Source organism: Mustela nivalis, assembly GCF_964662115.1.
Source record: "Mustela nivalis genome assembly, chromosome: 6".
NCBI classification, from domain to species: Eukaryota; Metazoa; Chordata; class Mammalia; order Carnivora; family Mustelidae; genus Mustela; species Mustela nivalis.
Window position 1 is genome coordinate 86,293,318 of NC_139025.1, and position 18,136 is coordinate 86,311,453.

General features: G+C 39.5%; 2 protein-coding genes across 7 annotated transcripts in view; one reads left to right on the forward strand and one right to left on the reverse strand.

The window, feature by feature from the left end:
* Positions 1–31: 31 nt before the first annotated feature.
* Positions 32–3,267, forward strand: SRP14 (signal recognition particle 14). Its single transcript, XM_082735604.1, has 5 exons — positions 32–162; positions 300–372; positions 891–1,003; positions 2,404–2,436; positions 2,876–3,267. Exons 1-5 carry the CDS (start codon positions 139–141, stop codon positions 2,963–2,965), a joined length of 333 nt encoding a protein of 110 aa, XP_082591730.1. The 5' UTR covers positions 32–138; the 3' UTR covers positions 2,966–3,267.
* An 8,410-nt stretch (positions 3,268–11,677) lies between these two features.
* The window catches only part of EIF2AK4 (eukaryotic translation initiation factor 2 alpha kinase 4), a 109,550-nt gene continuing 103,091 nt past the window's right edge, over positions 11,678–18,136 (reverse strand). For all 6 annotated transcript variants that reach the window (XR_014312988.1, XM_082735534.1, XM_082735536.1 and 3 more), the window contains 5 exons: positions 17,636–17,733; positions 15,593–15,661; positions 15,025–15,069; positions 12,446–12,564; positions 11,678–11,913 (listed from right to left, as the gene is read on the reverse strand). Coding sequence is in view for 5 of the 6 variants with exons in the window: in XM_082735534.1 (XP_082591660.1) it covers positions 11,856–11,913; positions 12,446–12,564; positions 15,025–15,069; positions 15,593–15,661; positions 17,636–17,733 (389 nt within the window). In the remaining variant the exon portion in view is untranslated. The remainder of the gene's footprint in view (positions 11,914–12,445; positions 12,565–15,024; positions 15,070–15,592; positions 15,662–17,635; positions 17,734–18,136) is intronic.

The window sequence follows — 18,136 nt, forward strand, 5'->3', positions numbered from 1 at the left end:
GGGAGAGGAGAGGGTGGAGGTAGGGACTGGTGGAAGAGAGTGTCAATCTAATACCGGAAGTCCCGCCCACTTTGGGCGGAGCTTCCGGCTCCAATTGCTTGGGCCTTATGCTGACGCCGGGGAGCTAGCGACGCCGGGATGGTGCTCCTGGAGAGCGAGCAGGTAGAGCCGGAGCGGGCCGGCTGAGGGACGGATGTTTGGGGCTTAGCTGGGGACCTCTGCCGCTTGCTGTGGGAGGGACTGGGACTTGACGGGGCGAGGATTTGGGACTGCCTAACGGGTCCCGGCTTGTGTTCCAGTTCCTGACGGAGCTGACCAGACTGTTTCAGAAGTGCCGGTTGTCGGGCAGCGTGTTCATCACCCTGAAGAAGTGTAAGCAGCTGTCGACGCGGGAAGGCCAGAAGGAATTTGGGAGGCCGAGCAAGGCCTCGGCCGGGGTGCCCGGTGTCCCAGGGTGCCCAGTGTCGGGAGCCGAGGGTGGAGTCTGTCTGAGGCGCTTCCCCGCCTTCCCCAACCTTCCTCCTCCTGTACTGGGCGCATTCAGGGCTGGGTAACGGGAGCATTAGGGATTGTGGTGCTTGTCGACCCCCAGCATGTAACCACCCAGGCTGATTCTGGTTACAGTGTGCTCCAGTCAGAGGGGACTTTTTGAGGGGGGGGATGTCAAGGGTCCCAAACCCACGCCATTAATGAGCTATCATCTGCCTTGCAGTTACGATGTTCCCGTCATTGAAATAACAAGTAGTTTCCCAAGGTTTGGCCAAGTGTGATGTAGTTAACAGATCTAGAGCAGTGGAGATGAATTTTAGGTTTTATCTACTACTTATTAACATCCTGTCTACCTGTTAGCGTTTAGTGGCTGTGTTCATCAGGATGTGTTTTTCATGCAGATGATGGTCGAACTAAACCCATTCCAAGGAAGGGTTCTGTAGAGGGCTTTGAGCCCTCAGACAACAAGTGTCTGTTAAGAGCTACTGATGGGAAAAAGAAGATCAGCACTGTGGTGAGTTGGAGTCCTGACAGTACAATTTTGAAGTTAGAAGACTTGAACTTAATTTCGGATAGGCATATCTGAACCAGGTTTTTGCTTTTGCTTTGAATAAAGGCTAGTGTAGCTCCCCACATGTTTCAGGATCAGGGCCACCTTTTATGACCCCAGTAGTAGGAAATTAAAGCAAAATTAAATTGAAGTCAAATACTCCTTGGTTCTACTGAAGTTTTTGTGGAAATAAAATGAACATATTGATCCTTATACACAGTGGTATTGTGAGGAGCATTTGGCATAAATAGTTGATTCCTAATTCTCTTAACTGTATTGGGCCTTCAATGAACAGTTTCTTGGTACCAGATGATTTTACTTGTAAGCTGATAGTTGGCTTGAATTTGTGGTTGACAACAGCAAACATGTAGCTGTATGTTAGGCTTGCTACTAACAGAGAGCATATGGATTTAGTCAATGGCCCTAGTGGTCTCTTTCAAGGTGGAGGTTGAATGTGGCAATAGACTTTCTGGATTCTGAGTGAATACTTCTTTACTTTTCTGGGGCAGAACCAGACTGCTCTTCAATCACATCAGGACAGGACATTCATGAGAATGTAGACCATAATTAGTTGATAAGTCTCCCTTTGCCAGTTATCTTGAGAGGACTTTTAAAATAAAGCAAACTTAGGTGGTTTTATTTATTTATTTTTTTTAAGATTTTTTTTTTTTTTTTTTTTTGGGCAGAGAGATAGAGAATACAAGTAGGCAGAGTAGCAGGGGAACGAGGGTACCCACTGAGCAGGGAGCCCGACGCAGGGCCAATCCCAGGACCCAGGGATCATGACCTGAGCCAAAGGCAGGTACTTAACTGACTGAGCCACCCAGGCACCCCAAATTTATGTGGTTTTTAAAAAACGAACTTGGGTATCATGAAATGTGGAAACCTTAGGAATCTTCAGAAGTAGATAGAATTTCTCTTGTGGTGGCTTGCATTTTGCTTAAATAGGCTTGAATTAATAGAAGGTGGGTTTAAAATAAAATGGGGTGGGAGTAGTTTAAATATATCTTGCACAAAAGATTAAAATGAAGTTTTCTGAAATCTCTGGAATCCAGGGAGAAAGTCAGTGCCATGTGTGTCAAAAAACTGCAGAGGTGAGAAACTTAGCTTTAGGATCCCCTTTCTGCCTCTTTCCCTTCTTGGTACAATTCTCATGTGGAAAAAAGTGCTGAGTTGCTTTGCTTCTTCCTCCAAGTAAAGTGGAGTAGAAGAATAGCTGTTAGTGTATTATGATCCCTAAAGTTGGAAAGATATATTTTAAAGATTATGATGTTTAATGAGGCTTTTGAGTTATTCCTGGGGTGAGACAGAGGATTCCTATATGCGTAATAGGGGTGCACCTTTCTTTTCTTTCCCTTTTCCAGGTGAGCTCCAAAGAAGTGAACAAGTTTCAGATGGTGAGTTTCTGGTGTTCCTTATATGCCCTTTCTCAAGTAAGAGTGAGCACAAAATTGAACACTGGGTTAAGAATGGTATTTCTTATGTTTTGCTGATACATTGAGTAAAAGCTGCCAGGGTCCGAGTTTTACTTTCAACACTGGTATTTTAAGGTAGATTTTGCATTCGGCTTCAGGTACATTCTTCCTACAGTATAGTTAAACAAGAAGTTGCCTATAGTTTTCCCTTTTTGGTTGAAGATTGTCAGAAGCCGCTGTAATGTGAGTTTGTTTTCCTTTTACACCATTATGCATAGGATACAATCGTTCCATCGTATTATATGCTTTATCAGGTTGGTAGGCTTTGTGATATTGACTACTCTAAACTTATTATGGAAATGGGGCAGCCGCTCCACAATTTACAATTCTTCCCACTAAGTTCGTGCTGTGTGTCTTTTAGGCTTACTCAAATCTATTGAGAGCTAACATGGATGGGCTGAAGAAGAGGGACAAAAAGAGCAAGAGTAAGAAGAGCAAAGCAGCACAGTGAAGGGCACCAGATATCCATCTTTCACCAACTAACCACCGAATCACTATTTTTTCTTTGGTTTTTACTTTTGGCCACAAATCTAGGTTTCTGGTTCCTCCATAATAACTTTTCATGTGAGATGAGTGTCATTTTGGATGGAAGAAAGGCTGCAGTGTTTATAGGATAGTTGTAAGAAGCCGAGTTTATTTGAGAATTGGCTGATTGGTCTTTGTTGTATGGTTGTGTATCCTGGGATTATAAAGTCTCTGTAGCCATCTGTGTGAAGAACAATGGATCATTAAACCTGTATTTATCTGCACTGACCATTTGTTATTTATTACTTTCCCTACCCTCTGTGAATAGTTTCTGGTAATAATTACTAATTCTGGAGTGTTAGGATTATGAATAGCCTTTACCCTATGTTCTAGGTTATTGGTATTAAAACCTGACAGTTTAGGGTGCATGGGTGGCTTAGTTAGTTAAGTGTCAGACTCTTGGTTTCAGCTCAGGTTGTGATCTCAGGCTTGTGAGATTGAGCCCCATGGTGGGCTCTGCACTTAGTGCAGAGTCTGCTTGATATTCTGTGCCTCTCCCTCTCCCCGTAGCCCTCTCCCCAACTCATGCACTCTGTCTCTCAAATAAAAAAAAAAAAATTTTTTTTTAAGATTTTCTTTATTTGAGAGAGCACAAGCAGGGAGGAGAGGGATCCTGATATGGGGCTCGATCCCAGGACCCCAGGATCATGACCTGAGCCAAAGGCAGATGCTTAGCCGACTGAACCACTCAGGTGCCCCTCAAATAAAATCTTTAAAAAAAAACATCCCACACTTTTATAAAAAGTTGTATTCTTCCCAACTAGCTGTGTAATTTAACATCGTTTCTTTTGCAGATTTGAATGAGTCACGTAGCCAAGTGAGACTTTGCTTAATCACCTTAAGGATAAGCCCATTACAGAATCAGCAGAAATAATGATTCCAAGTTAAATATAATACTGCATTTCTTTAAGCCCTTTGATTAAAAGCCCCCCCCCAGCTCAATTGGTTAGATTGTGGTGCTGATAAGCCCTTTGATTTGGGTATTTTTTTTTTTGTGGGAGGGGGAAAAAGAATATTTTACTTTTTTCAAGAGAGCAGGTTTGCAAAATGGGTTATTGAAATTTTTTTAAAGTGCCAGTATCCTGCTTCCAAATGATATATTTTTTTAAATGCCAGTATAGTTAACATACAGTGTTACAGTAATTTTAGGTGTACAACATAGTGATTCAGCAATTCTATCAGTGCTCATCAGGATAAGTGAATTTTTAATCCCCTTCAACTATTTCACCCATCTCCCCACCAACCTCTCCTCTGGTAACCATCAGTTTGTTCATATAGTTAAGTCTCTTTGGTTTTTCTTTTCTTTTTCTTTTTGGTCTGTTTTGTTTCTTAAATTCTGCATGTGAGTATAAAAATATGGCTGGGGCACCTGGGTGGCTCAGTAGGTTAAAGCCTCTGCCTTTAGCCCAGGTCACGATCCCAGCGTCCTGGGATCGGCCCTGCATTGGGCTCTCTGCTCAGCGGGGAGCTTGCTTCCTCCTCTCTCTCTGCCTGCCTCTCTGCGTGCTTGTGATCTCTGTCTGCCATAAAAATAAATAAAATCTTAAAAAAAAAAAAAAAGAATATGGTATATATCTTTCTTTGACTTATTTCACTTAGCATTATACTCTCTAGCTCCAACCATGTTGCAAATGATAGGTTTTCATTCTTTTTTATGGCTGAGTAATATTCCATGGTGTATATTTATACCACTTTATCCATTCATCTACCAATGGACACTTGGGCTGCTTCCATAATTGCCTATTGTAAATAATGCTGCAATAAACCTAGGGGTTCATCTATCTTTTCTATCTTTTCAAATTAGTGTTTTTGTATTCTCTGGGTAAATTCCCAGTAGTGAATTACTGGATCATATGGCAGTTCTTTTTAATTTTTTGAGGAAACTTCATACTGTTTTCTACAGTGTAGAAAACTTTACATTCCCACCAACAGTGCATGAGGGTTTTTTTTCTCCACATCATTGCCCAGCACAATGTGGTTTTGATTTTAACCATTCTGACAGGTTGGAGGTGATAACATATCTCATTGTGGTTTTAATGTGCATTTCCCTGATAATGAGTGATGTTGAGGTTTTGTTTTGTTTTGTTTTGTTTTTTAAGATTTTATTTGAGAGAAACAGCACAGAGAGGGAGTGAGAGGGAAAAACCACACTCCCGGCAGAGCAGGGAGCCCGATGTGGGGCTCAATCCCAGGACCCCGACATCATGACCTGAACCAAAGGCAGACACTTAACCAACTGAGCCACCCAGGTGCCACTGATGTTGAGCATTTTTAATATGTCTGTTGGCCATCTGTTCTTTGGAGAAATGTCTGTTCCTGTTTTATGTCCATTTTTAATTGGATTATTTGGGTTTTTGGTGTTATGTAAGCTCTTTATATATTTTGGATACTAATCCTTTATCTGATAATGTCATTTACAAATACCTTCTTCCATTCCATAGGTTCTCTTGTTAGTAGTGTTAATTGTTACCTTTGCTGTGCAGAAGCTTTATATTTTGATGTAGTCTCAATAGTTTCTTTTTGCTTTTGTTTCCTTTGCCTCAGGAGACATCTAAAAAAAGTTGCTATGGCAGATGTCAGAGAAATTACTAGCTGTGCTCTCATCTAGGACTTCTGTGGTTTCACGTCTTATAGTTAGGGTTCTTAATCCATTTTGAGTTTATTTTTGGAAGGTGTAAGAAAGTGGCCATTTTTCTTAATCCCATTTGCTGAAGAGACTTCCCCATTGTATATTCTTGCCTCCTTTGTCAAAGATTAATTGACTATATAGTCATGGGTTTATTAATGGGCTCTCTCTTCTGTTCCATTGATCTGTATGTCTGTAGTGTCTGTACTATACTGTTTTGATTACTACAGCTCTGTAAGTGTATCTTGAAATCTGAGATTGTGGTATGTCCCATTTGTTTTTGTTCTTTTCCATATTGCTTTGGCTATATTGGTTTCTTTTATGATTCCATTCAAATTTTAGGATTATTTGTTCTAGTTCTGGGAAGAATGTTGTTGGTATTCTGATAGAGATGGCATTAATTGCTTTGGGTAGTGTGGACATCTTAATATTTGTTCTTCCAATCCATAAACAGAATATCTTTAAATTTTTTTGCGTGTCATCTTCAGTTTTCATTAGTGTTCTATAGTTTTCAGAGTATAGGTCTTTGATCTCCTTGGTTAAGTTTATTTCTAGGTATTTTGTAATTTTTGGTGCAATTGTAAATGGGATTTTTTTTTTTAAGTTTCTCTTTCTGCTACTTCATTGTTAGTATATAGGTAATAGAAATGCAATGGATTTCTGTATGTTGCTTTTGTATCCTGCTACCTACTGAATTCATTAATCAGTTTTAATAGCTTTTTTTTGTGGAGTCTTTATCATTTTCTTTATATAGTAGTATCATGACATCTGCAAGTAGTGAATAAGGTTTTATTTTCTTGGAGTTCCTGGGTGGCTCAGTTCATTAATGTCTACCTTTAGCTCAGGTCATGATTCTGGGGTTCTGGAATTGAGCCCCACATCGGGTTCCCTCCTTAGCAGTCAGCTTCTCCCTCTCCCCTTAAACCCATCCCCTGCTTGTATGCTTTTCTCTAAATAAATAAAATAGCTTCTTAAAAAAGTTTTACTTTCTTACAAATTTGGATGCCTTTTATTTCTTTTTCTGTCTCATTGCTGTAACTGGGACTTCTAGTACTAAGTTAAATAAAAGTGGTGAGAGCAGACATCCTTGTCTTTTTCCTGGCCTTAGAGGAAATCTCTCATGTTTTCAACAATTGAGCATGATGTTTGCTGTGGGTTTTTCATATATGGCCTTCATTATGTTGAAGTATGTTCCCTCAATATAGTCTGTTGAATCTGTTGAGAATTTTTATCATAAATGGATGTTGTACTTAGTCAAATGCTTTTTCTGCATTTGTTGAAATGATCATGCGTTTTTTATTCATTCTCTTGTTGATGTGATGTATCACATTGGTTGATTTATGCATACTGAACCACTCTTGCATCCAAGGGATAAATCCCATTAATTGTGGTGAATGATTTTTTAAAATATGTTGTTAGGGATGCCTGGGTGGCTCAGTTGGTTAAGCTGCTGCTTTCAGCTCAGGTCATGATCCCAGGGTCCTGGGATTGAGTTCCGCATCGGGCTCCTTGCTCGGTAAGGAGCCTGCTTCTCTCTCTGCCTCTGCCTGCCACTCTGCCTGTTGTGCATGTGCTCTCGCGTGCTCTCTCTCTCTCTGACAAATAAATAAATAAAATATTTAAAAATATATATATTGTTGGATTCAGTTTGCTAATATTTTGTTGAGGATGTTAACATCTGTGTTCATTAGAGATATTGGCCTGTAGTTCTCTTTATTTGTAGTGTTCTGTTTGTTTCATTTTAAGTATGCTCCACGCCTAACAGGGAGCCCAATGGGGGCTTGAACTCAAAACAAGATCAAGACCTGACTGAGATCAAGAGTCAGATGCTTAACCAACTGAGCCACCAAGGTGCCCCACATTCAGTTTTTTTGATTACTGATTTAATTTCATTGTTGGTAATTGACCTGTTTGAATTTTCTGTTTCTTTCTGATTCAGTTTGGGAGGTTATATGTTTCTAGAAATGTATACATTTCTTCTAGGTTGTCTTAATTGGTTGGCATTTAATTTTCATAGTATTGCCTTATAATTCTTTGTATTTCTGTGGCGTCAGTTGTTATTTCTCCTTTCATTCTGCTTTTGGAGTCTCTTTTGTGAGTCTGGCGAAATGTTTATCAATTTTGTTATCTTTTCAAAGAATAAGCTCCTGATTTCATTAATTCCTTCTACTGTTTGTTTCTGTTTATTTCTGCTCTAATCTTTATTATTTCCCTTTAATACTGCTTTGGGGTTTTGTTGATTCTCTCTAGCTCCTTTAGGTATAAGCTTATATTTGAGATTTTTCTTGCTTCTCGATGTAGACCTCTTGCTATAAACTTCCCTCTTAGAACTGCTTTTGCCACATCCTGAAGATTTTGAACCATTGTATTTTCACTTTCATTTGTTTCCATGTATTTATTTCCTTTTTGATTTTTGTGGTTGACCCAGTCACTGTTGAGTAACATCTTATTTAACCTCTGTGTATTTGTGCTCTTTCCAGACTTTTTTTTTTTTTTTTTTAAGATTTTATTTATTTATTTGCCACAGAGCAAGCACAAGCAGGCAGCAGCAGGCAGAGGGAGAAGCAGGCTCCCCACGGAGCAAGAATTCCGATGTGGGTATTAATCCCAGCACCCTGGGATCATGACCTAAGCCAAAGGCAGATGTTTAACCTACTGAGCCACCCAGGTGTCCCTCTTTCCAGGAAGATTTTTTCCTTGTGGTTGAGTTCTAGTACCATAGCATTGTGACTGAAAAAGATGCATGGTATAACTTACTTGTTGAGGCTTGCTTAGTGGACTGATTTGTGATCTGTTCTGGAGAGTGTTCCATGTGCACTTGAATGGAATGTGTATTTTGCTGTTTTATAATGGAATGTTCAGAATATATCTGTTAGATCCATCTTGTCCAGTGTATCATTGAAAACCAGTTTCCTTGATTTTCTCCTAAGATGATATATCTTTTGATATAAGTGGGGTGTTAAAGTCCCCGACTGTTACTGTATTATTTATTCTTGATTACTTCCTTTATTTACTGCCTGCTTTAAGTATTTGGGTGCTTCCATGTTGGGTGCATAAAGAGTTTTAATTGTTATGTTCTCTTGTTGGATTGTCCCTTTATTATTATGTAGTGCCCTTCTTCATCTCTTGTTAAAGTCTTTCATTTATTTTTATTTTTTTAAAGACTTTTTTTTTTTACGATTTTATTTATTTATTTGACAGAGGGAGCACAAGCAGGGGAGCAGCAGAGGGAGAGAGAGAAGCAGGTGTGGGGAGCCTGATGCAGGGCTTGATCCCAGAATCCTGGGATCATGACCTGAGGCAAAAGCATACACTTAACCAACTGAGCCACCCAGGCACCCCAGGATTTATTTGAGAGAGAGAGACTGTGGGATTGTGGGGAGGGACAGAGGCAGAGAGAGAGAGAGAGCAAGAATACCAAGAAGACTATGTGCTAAGCACAGACCCCAGATGCATTTAGTCCATCTAATGCAGTGCTCAGTGTGGGGCTTCATCTAATGACCCTGAGATCATGAACTGAGCCGAGACCTAGTCAGACAATAACACAGGTGTAACCCAGGTACCATAATACTCTATTTTAAAGTCTATTTTGTCCCATATAAGGATTGCAACACCCCGCCCCTCCTTTCTTTTCACTTCCATTTGCATAAATGCTTTCTCATCCTTTCACTTTCAGTTTGCAGGTGTCTTTGGGACTGAAATGAGTGTCTTATAGTCAACATGTAGATGGGTCTTACTTTTTTATCCATCACCTTTTGTCTTTTGATTGGAGCATTTAGTCCATTTGCAAAGTAATTTTTGATAGTTTTGTACTTAGTGTCATTTTGTGACTTACTTTTATTTAAATTTGTTAGATAACATATAGTGTAGTATTGGTTTCAGGAGAATTTAGTGATTCATTACTCACATGTAATACCCAGTGCTCATCATAAGTGCCCTCCTTAATGCCCACCACCCATTTAGTCCACCCCCCAACTCCCCTCCCCACCCACAACCCTCAGTTTGTTCTTTATAGTTGAGAGTTACTTATGGTTTGGGGCACTTAGGTGGCTCAGTCCATTAAGCATCTGCCTTTGGCTCAGGTCATGATCCTGGAGTCCAGGGATTCAGCCCCACGTCAGGCTCCCGGTTGACCAGGGAGTCTGCTTCCTCTTCTGCCCTTCCCCCAACTTGTGTCCATGCTCTCTCACTCTCAAATCTTTTTTTAAAATGTCACTTAGGGTTTCCCTGCCTCTCTTGTTTTTATTTCTCCTTTCCTTCTCCTATGTTCATTTGTTTGGTTTCTTAAATCCCATGTATGAGTAAGATCATGATATATGTCTTTGACTTTGCTTTGCATCATACACTCTAGTTCCATCCACAGTGTTGCAAATGGCAAGATTTCATTTTTTGATGACTGAATAATACTCTATTGTGTATATATATCACATCTTCTTTATCCATTCATCAGTCGATGGAAATTTGGGCTCTTTCCATAATTTGGCTGTTTTTGATAAAGCTATTTTAAACATTGGGCAGCATGTGCCCCTTCAAATCAGCATTTTTGTATCCTTTGGATAAATACCTAGTAGTGCAATTGCTGGTTCATAGTATAGTTCTGTTTGTAACTTTTTTGAGGAACCTCCATACTGTTTTCCAGAGTGGCTGCACAAGTTTGCATTCCCACCAACGGTGCAAAAGGGTTCTCCTTTTTCTGCATCCTTGCCAACATCTGTTGTTTCCTAAGTTGTTAATTTTAGCCATTTGACTGGTGTGAGATAGTATCTCGTGGTTTTATTTCCCTGATGATGAGCGATGTTGAACATTTTTTCATGCATCTGTTAGCCATTTGTAGGTCTTTGAAGAAACGTCTGTTTATGTCTTCTGCACCTTTTTTTACTGGATTACTTTTGGGGTGTTTTGTTAAATTCTTTATATTTCTGGATATTAGCCCTTTATCCAGTATGTCTTATGCTCCCAATCTGTTGGTTGCCTTTTAGTTTGTTTCCTTCACTATACAGCTTTTTATTCTGATGATGTCCCAATAGTTCACTTTTGCTTGTTTCCCTTGCCTCTGGAGATGTGTCTAGGAAGAATTTGCTATGGCTGAGGTCAGAAATGCTGCCTGTTTTCTCCTTTAGTATTTTGATGGTTTCCTGTCTTACATTTAGGTCTTTTCAACCATTTTGAATTTATTTTTGTGTATGGTTTTGTTACTTATTTTATGGTTGTTTTTGTAGTTCTTGGTTTCTTTCCTCTCTTGCTCTCTGCTCTCATGGTTTGCAGGCTTTCCTTAGTGGTATTCTTTTCTCTATTTTTTGGATATCCATTACTGATTTTTAATTTGTGGTAGCCATTAGGTTAGTATCTAACTTCATAACTATATAGCAGTCTAAAAGTTGATGTTCACTTAAGATTGACCTGTTCTTTACTTCTCTCCCGACTGCATTTCTAAGTGTATGGTGTCATAGTTTACATCCTTTTTTGTTGTTTGTTCTTCCTTGACTAATTTTTACAGATATACTTAATTTTATTGCTTTGGTGCTTTGTACTTTTCTTGTGATTATGATTTTTTTCTGTCCACTGAGTCAAAGATCTTTAACACTTCTTATAGGGCTGATTTAGTGGTCATGTGTTTCTTTAACTTTTATTTGAGAAACTCTCTATCCTTCTCTTCTGAGTGTTAGGTTTGCTGGATAGAGTATTTTTGGCTGCAGGCTTTTTTCTTTCAGCAGTTTGAATTTATCATGGCACTCCTTCCTGCTGAAAGTTTCTGCTGAGAAATTAGCTGATAGCCTTACAGGGTTTCCCTGTAGTAACTGTTTTTTCTTGCTACTTTAAAATTCTCTTCACTACTACTTTTTGCTGCTTTAATTACTGTGTGTCTTGATTTGGACCTTTGGGGTTGATTTATTGGGGGTGGCTTGGGCACTTCCTTAGTCATTAGAATTAAGGGGAAAAAACAGGGCTATTTTGTGTTCTAGTGCCACAAAGCCTTCAGTGTTAACAGATTTGCAACTCAAAAGCAGCAGGTATATGAAAGCATTTATTATATTAAAAAAGATAAATTTATATATTACATATGAAAAACTTACAAAGCTCAACTTTGTAGGGCAGCTTCTTACAATGTAAAGTTAAAATTACAATGAATGTACAACATTTCATAGGATAAGCTCCTATCTTAGAACAAGATAATGACCATTCTTTAGGATTAAAATAAGATTCGGTAGTAGTCGTCTCTGTAGCTATACAGGAATAATACAGATACCCTGCAAAAGAGAAAAGGTAGGATCAATATAATGGATGAAGAACAAACTTAAAATTTTTTTAGAACACTTAACTGTAAGTTTTGTTTAAAAAAAAGATGGAAGGCTAGTGATTAAAAAAATGATATGTTACAGAAGCTTTGAGTGGCATGGGTCTGTATGTAAGGCCCTACATAAAACACTTCACAGGTTTTCTTGTTGCCTTTTAAGCAGATGGTAACATGAATGACTGGCATTCCCACGTGAGGACCTACAGCAAAGCAGTCACAGCAGTTCCCTTTAATGTAGACACTGCGAGAAGTTGCCTGGGTGATGAAAATTGTAATTGGGACAGCTACTCCTGGCAGTACTGTGTTTTGTTATTGACAAATTGTGACTGTGATTGCAGTCCTGAACAAGATTTACTGATTATCAGGTGCAGTTCTAACAATGGTTTATCAGCCATCAACCCTCAACAAGACAATAAAATGTGTCACTTTAAATCCCTTGAGTTTTAACCCATACTGACACCTGTAATACCTTAGCAATAACTTACTTTTTTTCCACTTTGATGTTATAAATTTCATCACAGACTAATTTGAGGTATCTCTGCTTTGGCAGGCGTGACAGCAGCTGCTTCACAGTTGTGTTAAATGCCTGTTCATCAGCATCCCACTAGGAAAAATAGATAAGACTTAATACAGCTACTAACGTTTATTAACTGGCTTTTCCTGGGTCACTGATGAAATGCCACTGCCATTCCCCCTTTAAGTGTACTGAAAAAAATACCAGTTATAGACAGAACCAGTGGGGCGACTGCTGGGGTTCTTCCTTTGAAGCATCAATTTTTTTTACAACAAGATTCCTTATTTGATCCCAATTAGCTCAGTGCTTCAGCCACAGTGTGCTACTGTACCTTTAGACCAGTTATTTCTGCCCATTTATTTTGTGGAAAACGGAAGTACCACCTATGTGCGCCTCCACCTGAGTGGATCATAAAGTCGTACTTGCAAGCACAGTGGCATATATGCCCATTTATAAGATGACATCAGAAGGTGTATGAAATGTCAGTTCTGGAGCAAATCTGACTAAATGCTCCAGATAAGCAAAAAAGGTATTTAATAGGATATTAAAAAAAATCATCTATAGCTGTGATTGTAATTCGTTATCTTTGCTATTAAGAATACTTACTCAGATTTTTTAAAGTTACTAGGCTATTTGATAAAAAGGTTACCCACTAAAAACTTCTTAAATCCATTATGGTTAACATATAGTATCATTAGTTTCAGCTGTACAATAGAGTGATTCAACAGTTTTTTGTACATTACTCCATATTCATCATGAGAAGTGTACTCCTTAATCCCCATCACCTATTTTACCCATCCCCCCCCCCTAAATTATAGAGTTTAGTCTCTATAATTAAGAGTGTTTCTTGGTTTGTCTTTTTTTCTTTGCTCATTTTCTTTGTTTCTTAAAATCCACATAAAAGGGGAATCATTTGGTATTTGTCTTTCTCTGGTTTATTCCACTTAGCATTCTGCTCTCTAGCTTTATCCATGTTGTTGAAATGGCACGATTTATTTCTTTTTTTTTTTTATGGCTGAATTTTCCATTATGTTCTGCGCGCGTGCACCTACACACACACACACACACACACACACACACACACACCCATCCCTCCACATCTTTGTCATTCATTTATTGGTAGACATGGGGCTGCTTCTGTAATTAGGCTATTGTAAATAAAACTGCTATAAACATAGGGGTGCATGTATCTCTTTGAATTAGTGTTTTGTATTTTTTGGATAAATACCTAGTAGTGCATTTACTGGATTGCAGAGTAGCTCCATTTTTAACTTTTTTTTTTTAAAGATTTTATTTGACGGAGGCGGGGAGCACACACAGGGGGGGAGCAGCAGGCGGAGGGACCAGGAGAAGCAGGCTCCCCATTGAGCAGGGATCCTGATGCAGGGCTCAGTCTCAGGGCTATGACCTGAGCTGAAGGCAGATGCTTAACGGACTGAGCCACCTAGGCGCCCCATTTTTAACTTTCCAGTTTGTATTCCTACCAACTGCATTAGGGTTCCTATTTCTCCACATCCTCTCCAACACTTGTTGTTTCTTGCCTTGTTGATTTTAGCCATTCTAACAGATATGAAGTGATATCCCACTGTAGTTTTAGTTTGTATCTCCCTGATGTTGAACATCTATATATCTGTCTGTTGGCCATCTGTATTTATTCTTTAGAAGAACGTCTGTCCATATATTCTGCCCATTTTTTAATTGGATTATTTGTTTTCTGTGCTACCCATAAAAGTTTTAAATATATCTAATGACTTAACTTAATTTTTACAAAAATATTTTTCATGTAGTTCTAGTTCTATATATCCTTCCCTAGTTGAAATGAAGGTCTGAGGCAGCATTGTATGGTGGTTAGGAATATAGATTCCCCTAGCCTAAGTTCAAATCTTGGCTCTGTTAGCATTACTAGTAGGTTAACGTTGAACAAGATATTTAAAATCTCTTCTTCCATTCTCCATAAAATGTAAAATCCTTCTGCTTCTGTTTGTTTATATAATGGGGATAACAGTACCTACCTCTTGAGCTTGTTATGGTTAAATGAATTAATATTTGAAAAATGCTTAGAGTAAGGCCTGCCAGAGCCTGACACAAAGTAAATGTGTAAGATGTTAATCTCTGAAATTTGAAAGTCACTAGAAAATTATGATTCTCTCAAAATCTGATTTAGTTGTTTAGTAATATCTATGTCACATAAAAGGAACAATGTTAAGTAAATTTCTGGAACTGCTTGAAAAATATCTAGTATCACTAAGAAAGTAATGCCATTTTCTTTCTTTCTTAAGATTTTATTTATTTATTTTAAAGACAGACATCACAAGTAGGCAGAGAGGCAGAGAGAGAGAGAAAGGGAAGCAGGCTCCCTCCTGAGCAGAGAGCCTGATGCGGGGCTTGATCCAAGGACCCTGGGATCATGACCTGAGCCGAAGGCAGAGGCTTTAACCCACTGAGCCACCCAGGCGCCCAGTAATGCCATTTTCAACTATGTTTTGGCAAAGTAATAGCAAAGCTTCGGAATTTTAAAGGCCACAATGCACAAGAATTCATCTTGCTTACCTCTAATGATAAAAACTGTAAGATTGTTTCTTTGGGTAGATCCACCTGTTGATACACAAAAATGTCATCTGTCAGGGGACCCTAGGCAGCACATACTGACTTGTCACAATGGTGTCACTTTGGATGGAGCAACATGAATCAGGATTACACAATCTGGGATGCTACTGTGCTGTATCAAATCAAGCACATATAAATGAACCATTGAGTAGTAAGATGTCAGCACTGGCAAACAGATAGCCCCAGTCCTCACAGTACACCCCAAAGGCTTCATGCTGCTGCCTATACTCCATGTGTTAATAAGGCAAAGGTCTGAAACATTTTAGAAAAATCGTGATTCTTGTTTTTACTTCCCCTGCCCCCCCATCTTCCAGATGAAGAATACAGGACAAACACAAAACCTTCCATTTTCTCCCCAGTTTTTACAGATTTAGATTACATGCGGTTCACATCAGTGATGAAAGGCCTGCATCCCCAAACTGTGCGTGGGGAGCAAAAATGCCCTGACCTCTGAGGAAATGACTTTGATGACAGGGACACAGGCAGTTTTCAAAACGTTAGAGCAACTTACAGCCAAAATTTCAATTTCACTGCTTTTCTGATGTAAGTTGGCAAGGGAGGTCTGAAGTCGTGTTTGTACCTAAACAAGAAGACATGTCAGAATTCAGAGCCTGTCAACACAAATCATTGTTCTTGCCATTTTATTTCCTATTGTAGTAAACAACCATGAGGGACAAACTAAGGCCTAGCAGGGCTTCCAAAGATTATCTACGACTTGGAAAGATGAATGCCCAGCCTATCTGGATCTCGGGACAACTGAGATTTTATAGTTTTGTTTTGTTTTTTAAGATTTGTAATTGACAGCAAGAAAAGGAACACAAGCAGGGAGGAGTGGTAGAGAGAGAAGCAGGCTTCCTGCCCAGCAGGGAGCCCAATGCAGGGCTCTATCCCAGGACCCTGGGATCATGACCTGAGCCAAAGGCAGCTGTTTAACAACTGAGCCCCCCAGGCACCCCCTAAAGCCTGTTTTGATAATAATCCACTTACTTATTTCTTTATAACTTTGAAATGACCCCTAGAAGCTCAGGGCATTGAAACTTCATGTGGAAGTAAGGGGATTTTGGTATTAAGCTAAATTTGGAAAAAGGGGAAGATGATAGCAATAAGGACATGGAACTGAAATATGGTAGGGGATGAGCATAGAACAAAGATGTGAAAATGAGTTGCCGGTCCACTATACTGAGAAACAGCTAAGAGTGCGCTATAAAAGTGAGGTAACTTAATCTTTTCTATTTTGATCTAGTCATTTTTTTTTTTTTTTCAGATTCATTTATTTGAAGACAAACCATAAGAGACTCTTAAAGTGAGGGTTGCTAGGGGGATATGGAAGGCAGGGATAGGGCAGCTGGGTTATGGACATTGGGGAGGGTATGGACTATGGTGAGTGCTGTGAAATGTGTAAGCTTTATGGTCCACAGACCTGTACCCCTGGGGCAAATAATACATTATATGTTAATTAAGTATTTGAGAGAACGAGCATGAGCAAGCAGAGAGGCTGAAAGAAAGAGAAGGAGACTCCACCCTGAGCATGGTGCCCGACTTGGGGCTTGATCTCACAACGCTTAGATCATGACTTGACCTAAAATCAAGAGTCAGAAAACTTAACTGAGCCACTCAGGTGCCCCTCTAATCATATTTCTAAATAATGACTGCTCTCTAATACCCACTTCCCAAGTGAGGCCAGTGTCCTGACTTAGCTCATTAACCGGAGGACTGCCCTATCTTTCCTCCCCACCTATTTAAATACTTCAGGGATTCCCTGCTCCAGGAAGCCTTCATCTATCATCCAAGCAGACACTGATCTCTACAATGTTCCCATGTCCAACACTCACTTTCAGTGTATCTAATGCAGCATTCTGTTACTTCTCTTTTGTTGTTCTCTAAATATATAATGCCTGTGCTTCTAAGGTTACAAACTCTTTGATTGGGGTCATGCCATGTCTTTTAAATTTTATGCAGCATTTCACACAGAATTAAGCAGATAGCAAATACCAAAAACATTCCAAAGTCTTAGAATAGTTCTCTTCTGCTTTGTTACTTCCTTTTTTTTTTCCAATAAATATTTTATTTACTTATATATTTGTCAGAAAGAGCACACAAGCGAGGGGAGCAACGGGCAGAGAGAGAAACAGCCTCCCTTCTAAGCAAGCAGCCCAATGTGGGACTCTACCCCAGGATCTGGACCTGGGCCGAATCAGACACTCAACCAACTGAGCCACCCAGGCATCCCTGCTCTGTTACTTAGAACAGAAACAAAGCAACCCCTCTGTCATTGTATCCAAATCACAAAGTCTTTGTTTAGATCAAGTAATTTTGACAGTGCTTCTAGTGACGATACTTGTAGGTGCCTATAATGTACATGGATGCCTCTTCGGGAGGACAAATGGAGCAGAATCCTAACACCAGAGAGATGCCTTGTTGATGAAATTTTCAGAAGCTACCAAGTTAAGGAAGTGCAAAGAAAACTCTTTCCAGGAAACCATTTCTTATCGTCCTTTCCAGTTTTCTTCCTCCTTTGTAGTTTACATTAGAAAGCTGAGGAAAGTATATGTACCTGAGTTTCATATCGCCTCCGAGTGCTGGCTGACAGCTTCTCTGGGGCTATCACACTCACGATGGGTACAACTGCAGCTCCATGGATTTCAAACAAACCTGAAACAGAGTTGCCAAATTTATGGTCTTATCTGGTCCCACTTTCTGTAACACACCACAGAGATGGCAGAGATAGAGGAATACCACTCTACTGTGATCCTATGGGCTAGATTTCTATCTGGGCTTTGTTTTCCATCTCTGCAACTAGCTGCTCGTGACCTGGAGGAACCCAGAACCCTAACCCCCAGAAGTTTCAGTGCTTCTGTCAAGATTCTCAGGTAGGAGTGGGAGCAGAAAATGACAAAGACGTAGGGATTCTATACAAGTCACCCAAACCTCATGAACCTAAAGCAAAAATAAAATAAAATAAAATTTACTATCTCTCAAACTCTAATACTTTAAATTCCTCAAAGTATTTGAAATCTAACAGTGGCAGAAAGTCAGTGCTAACAAACCAAAAAGA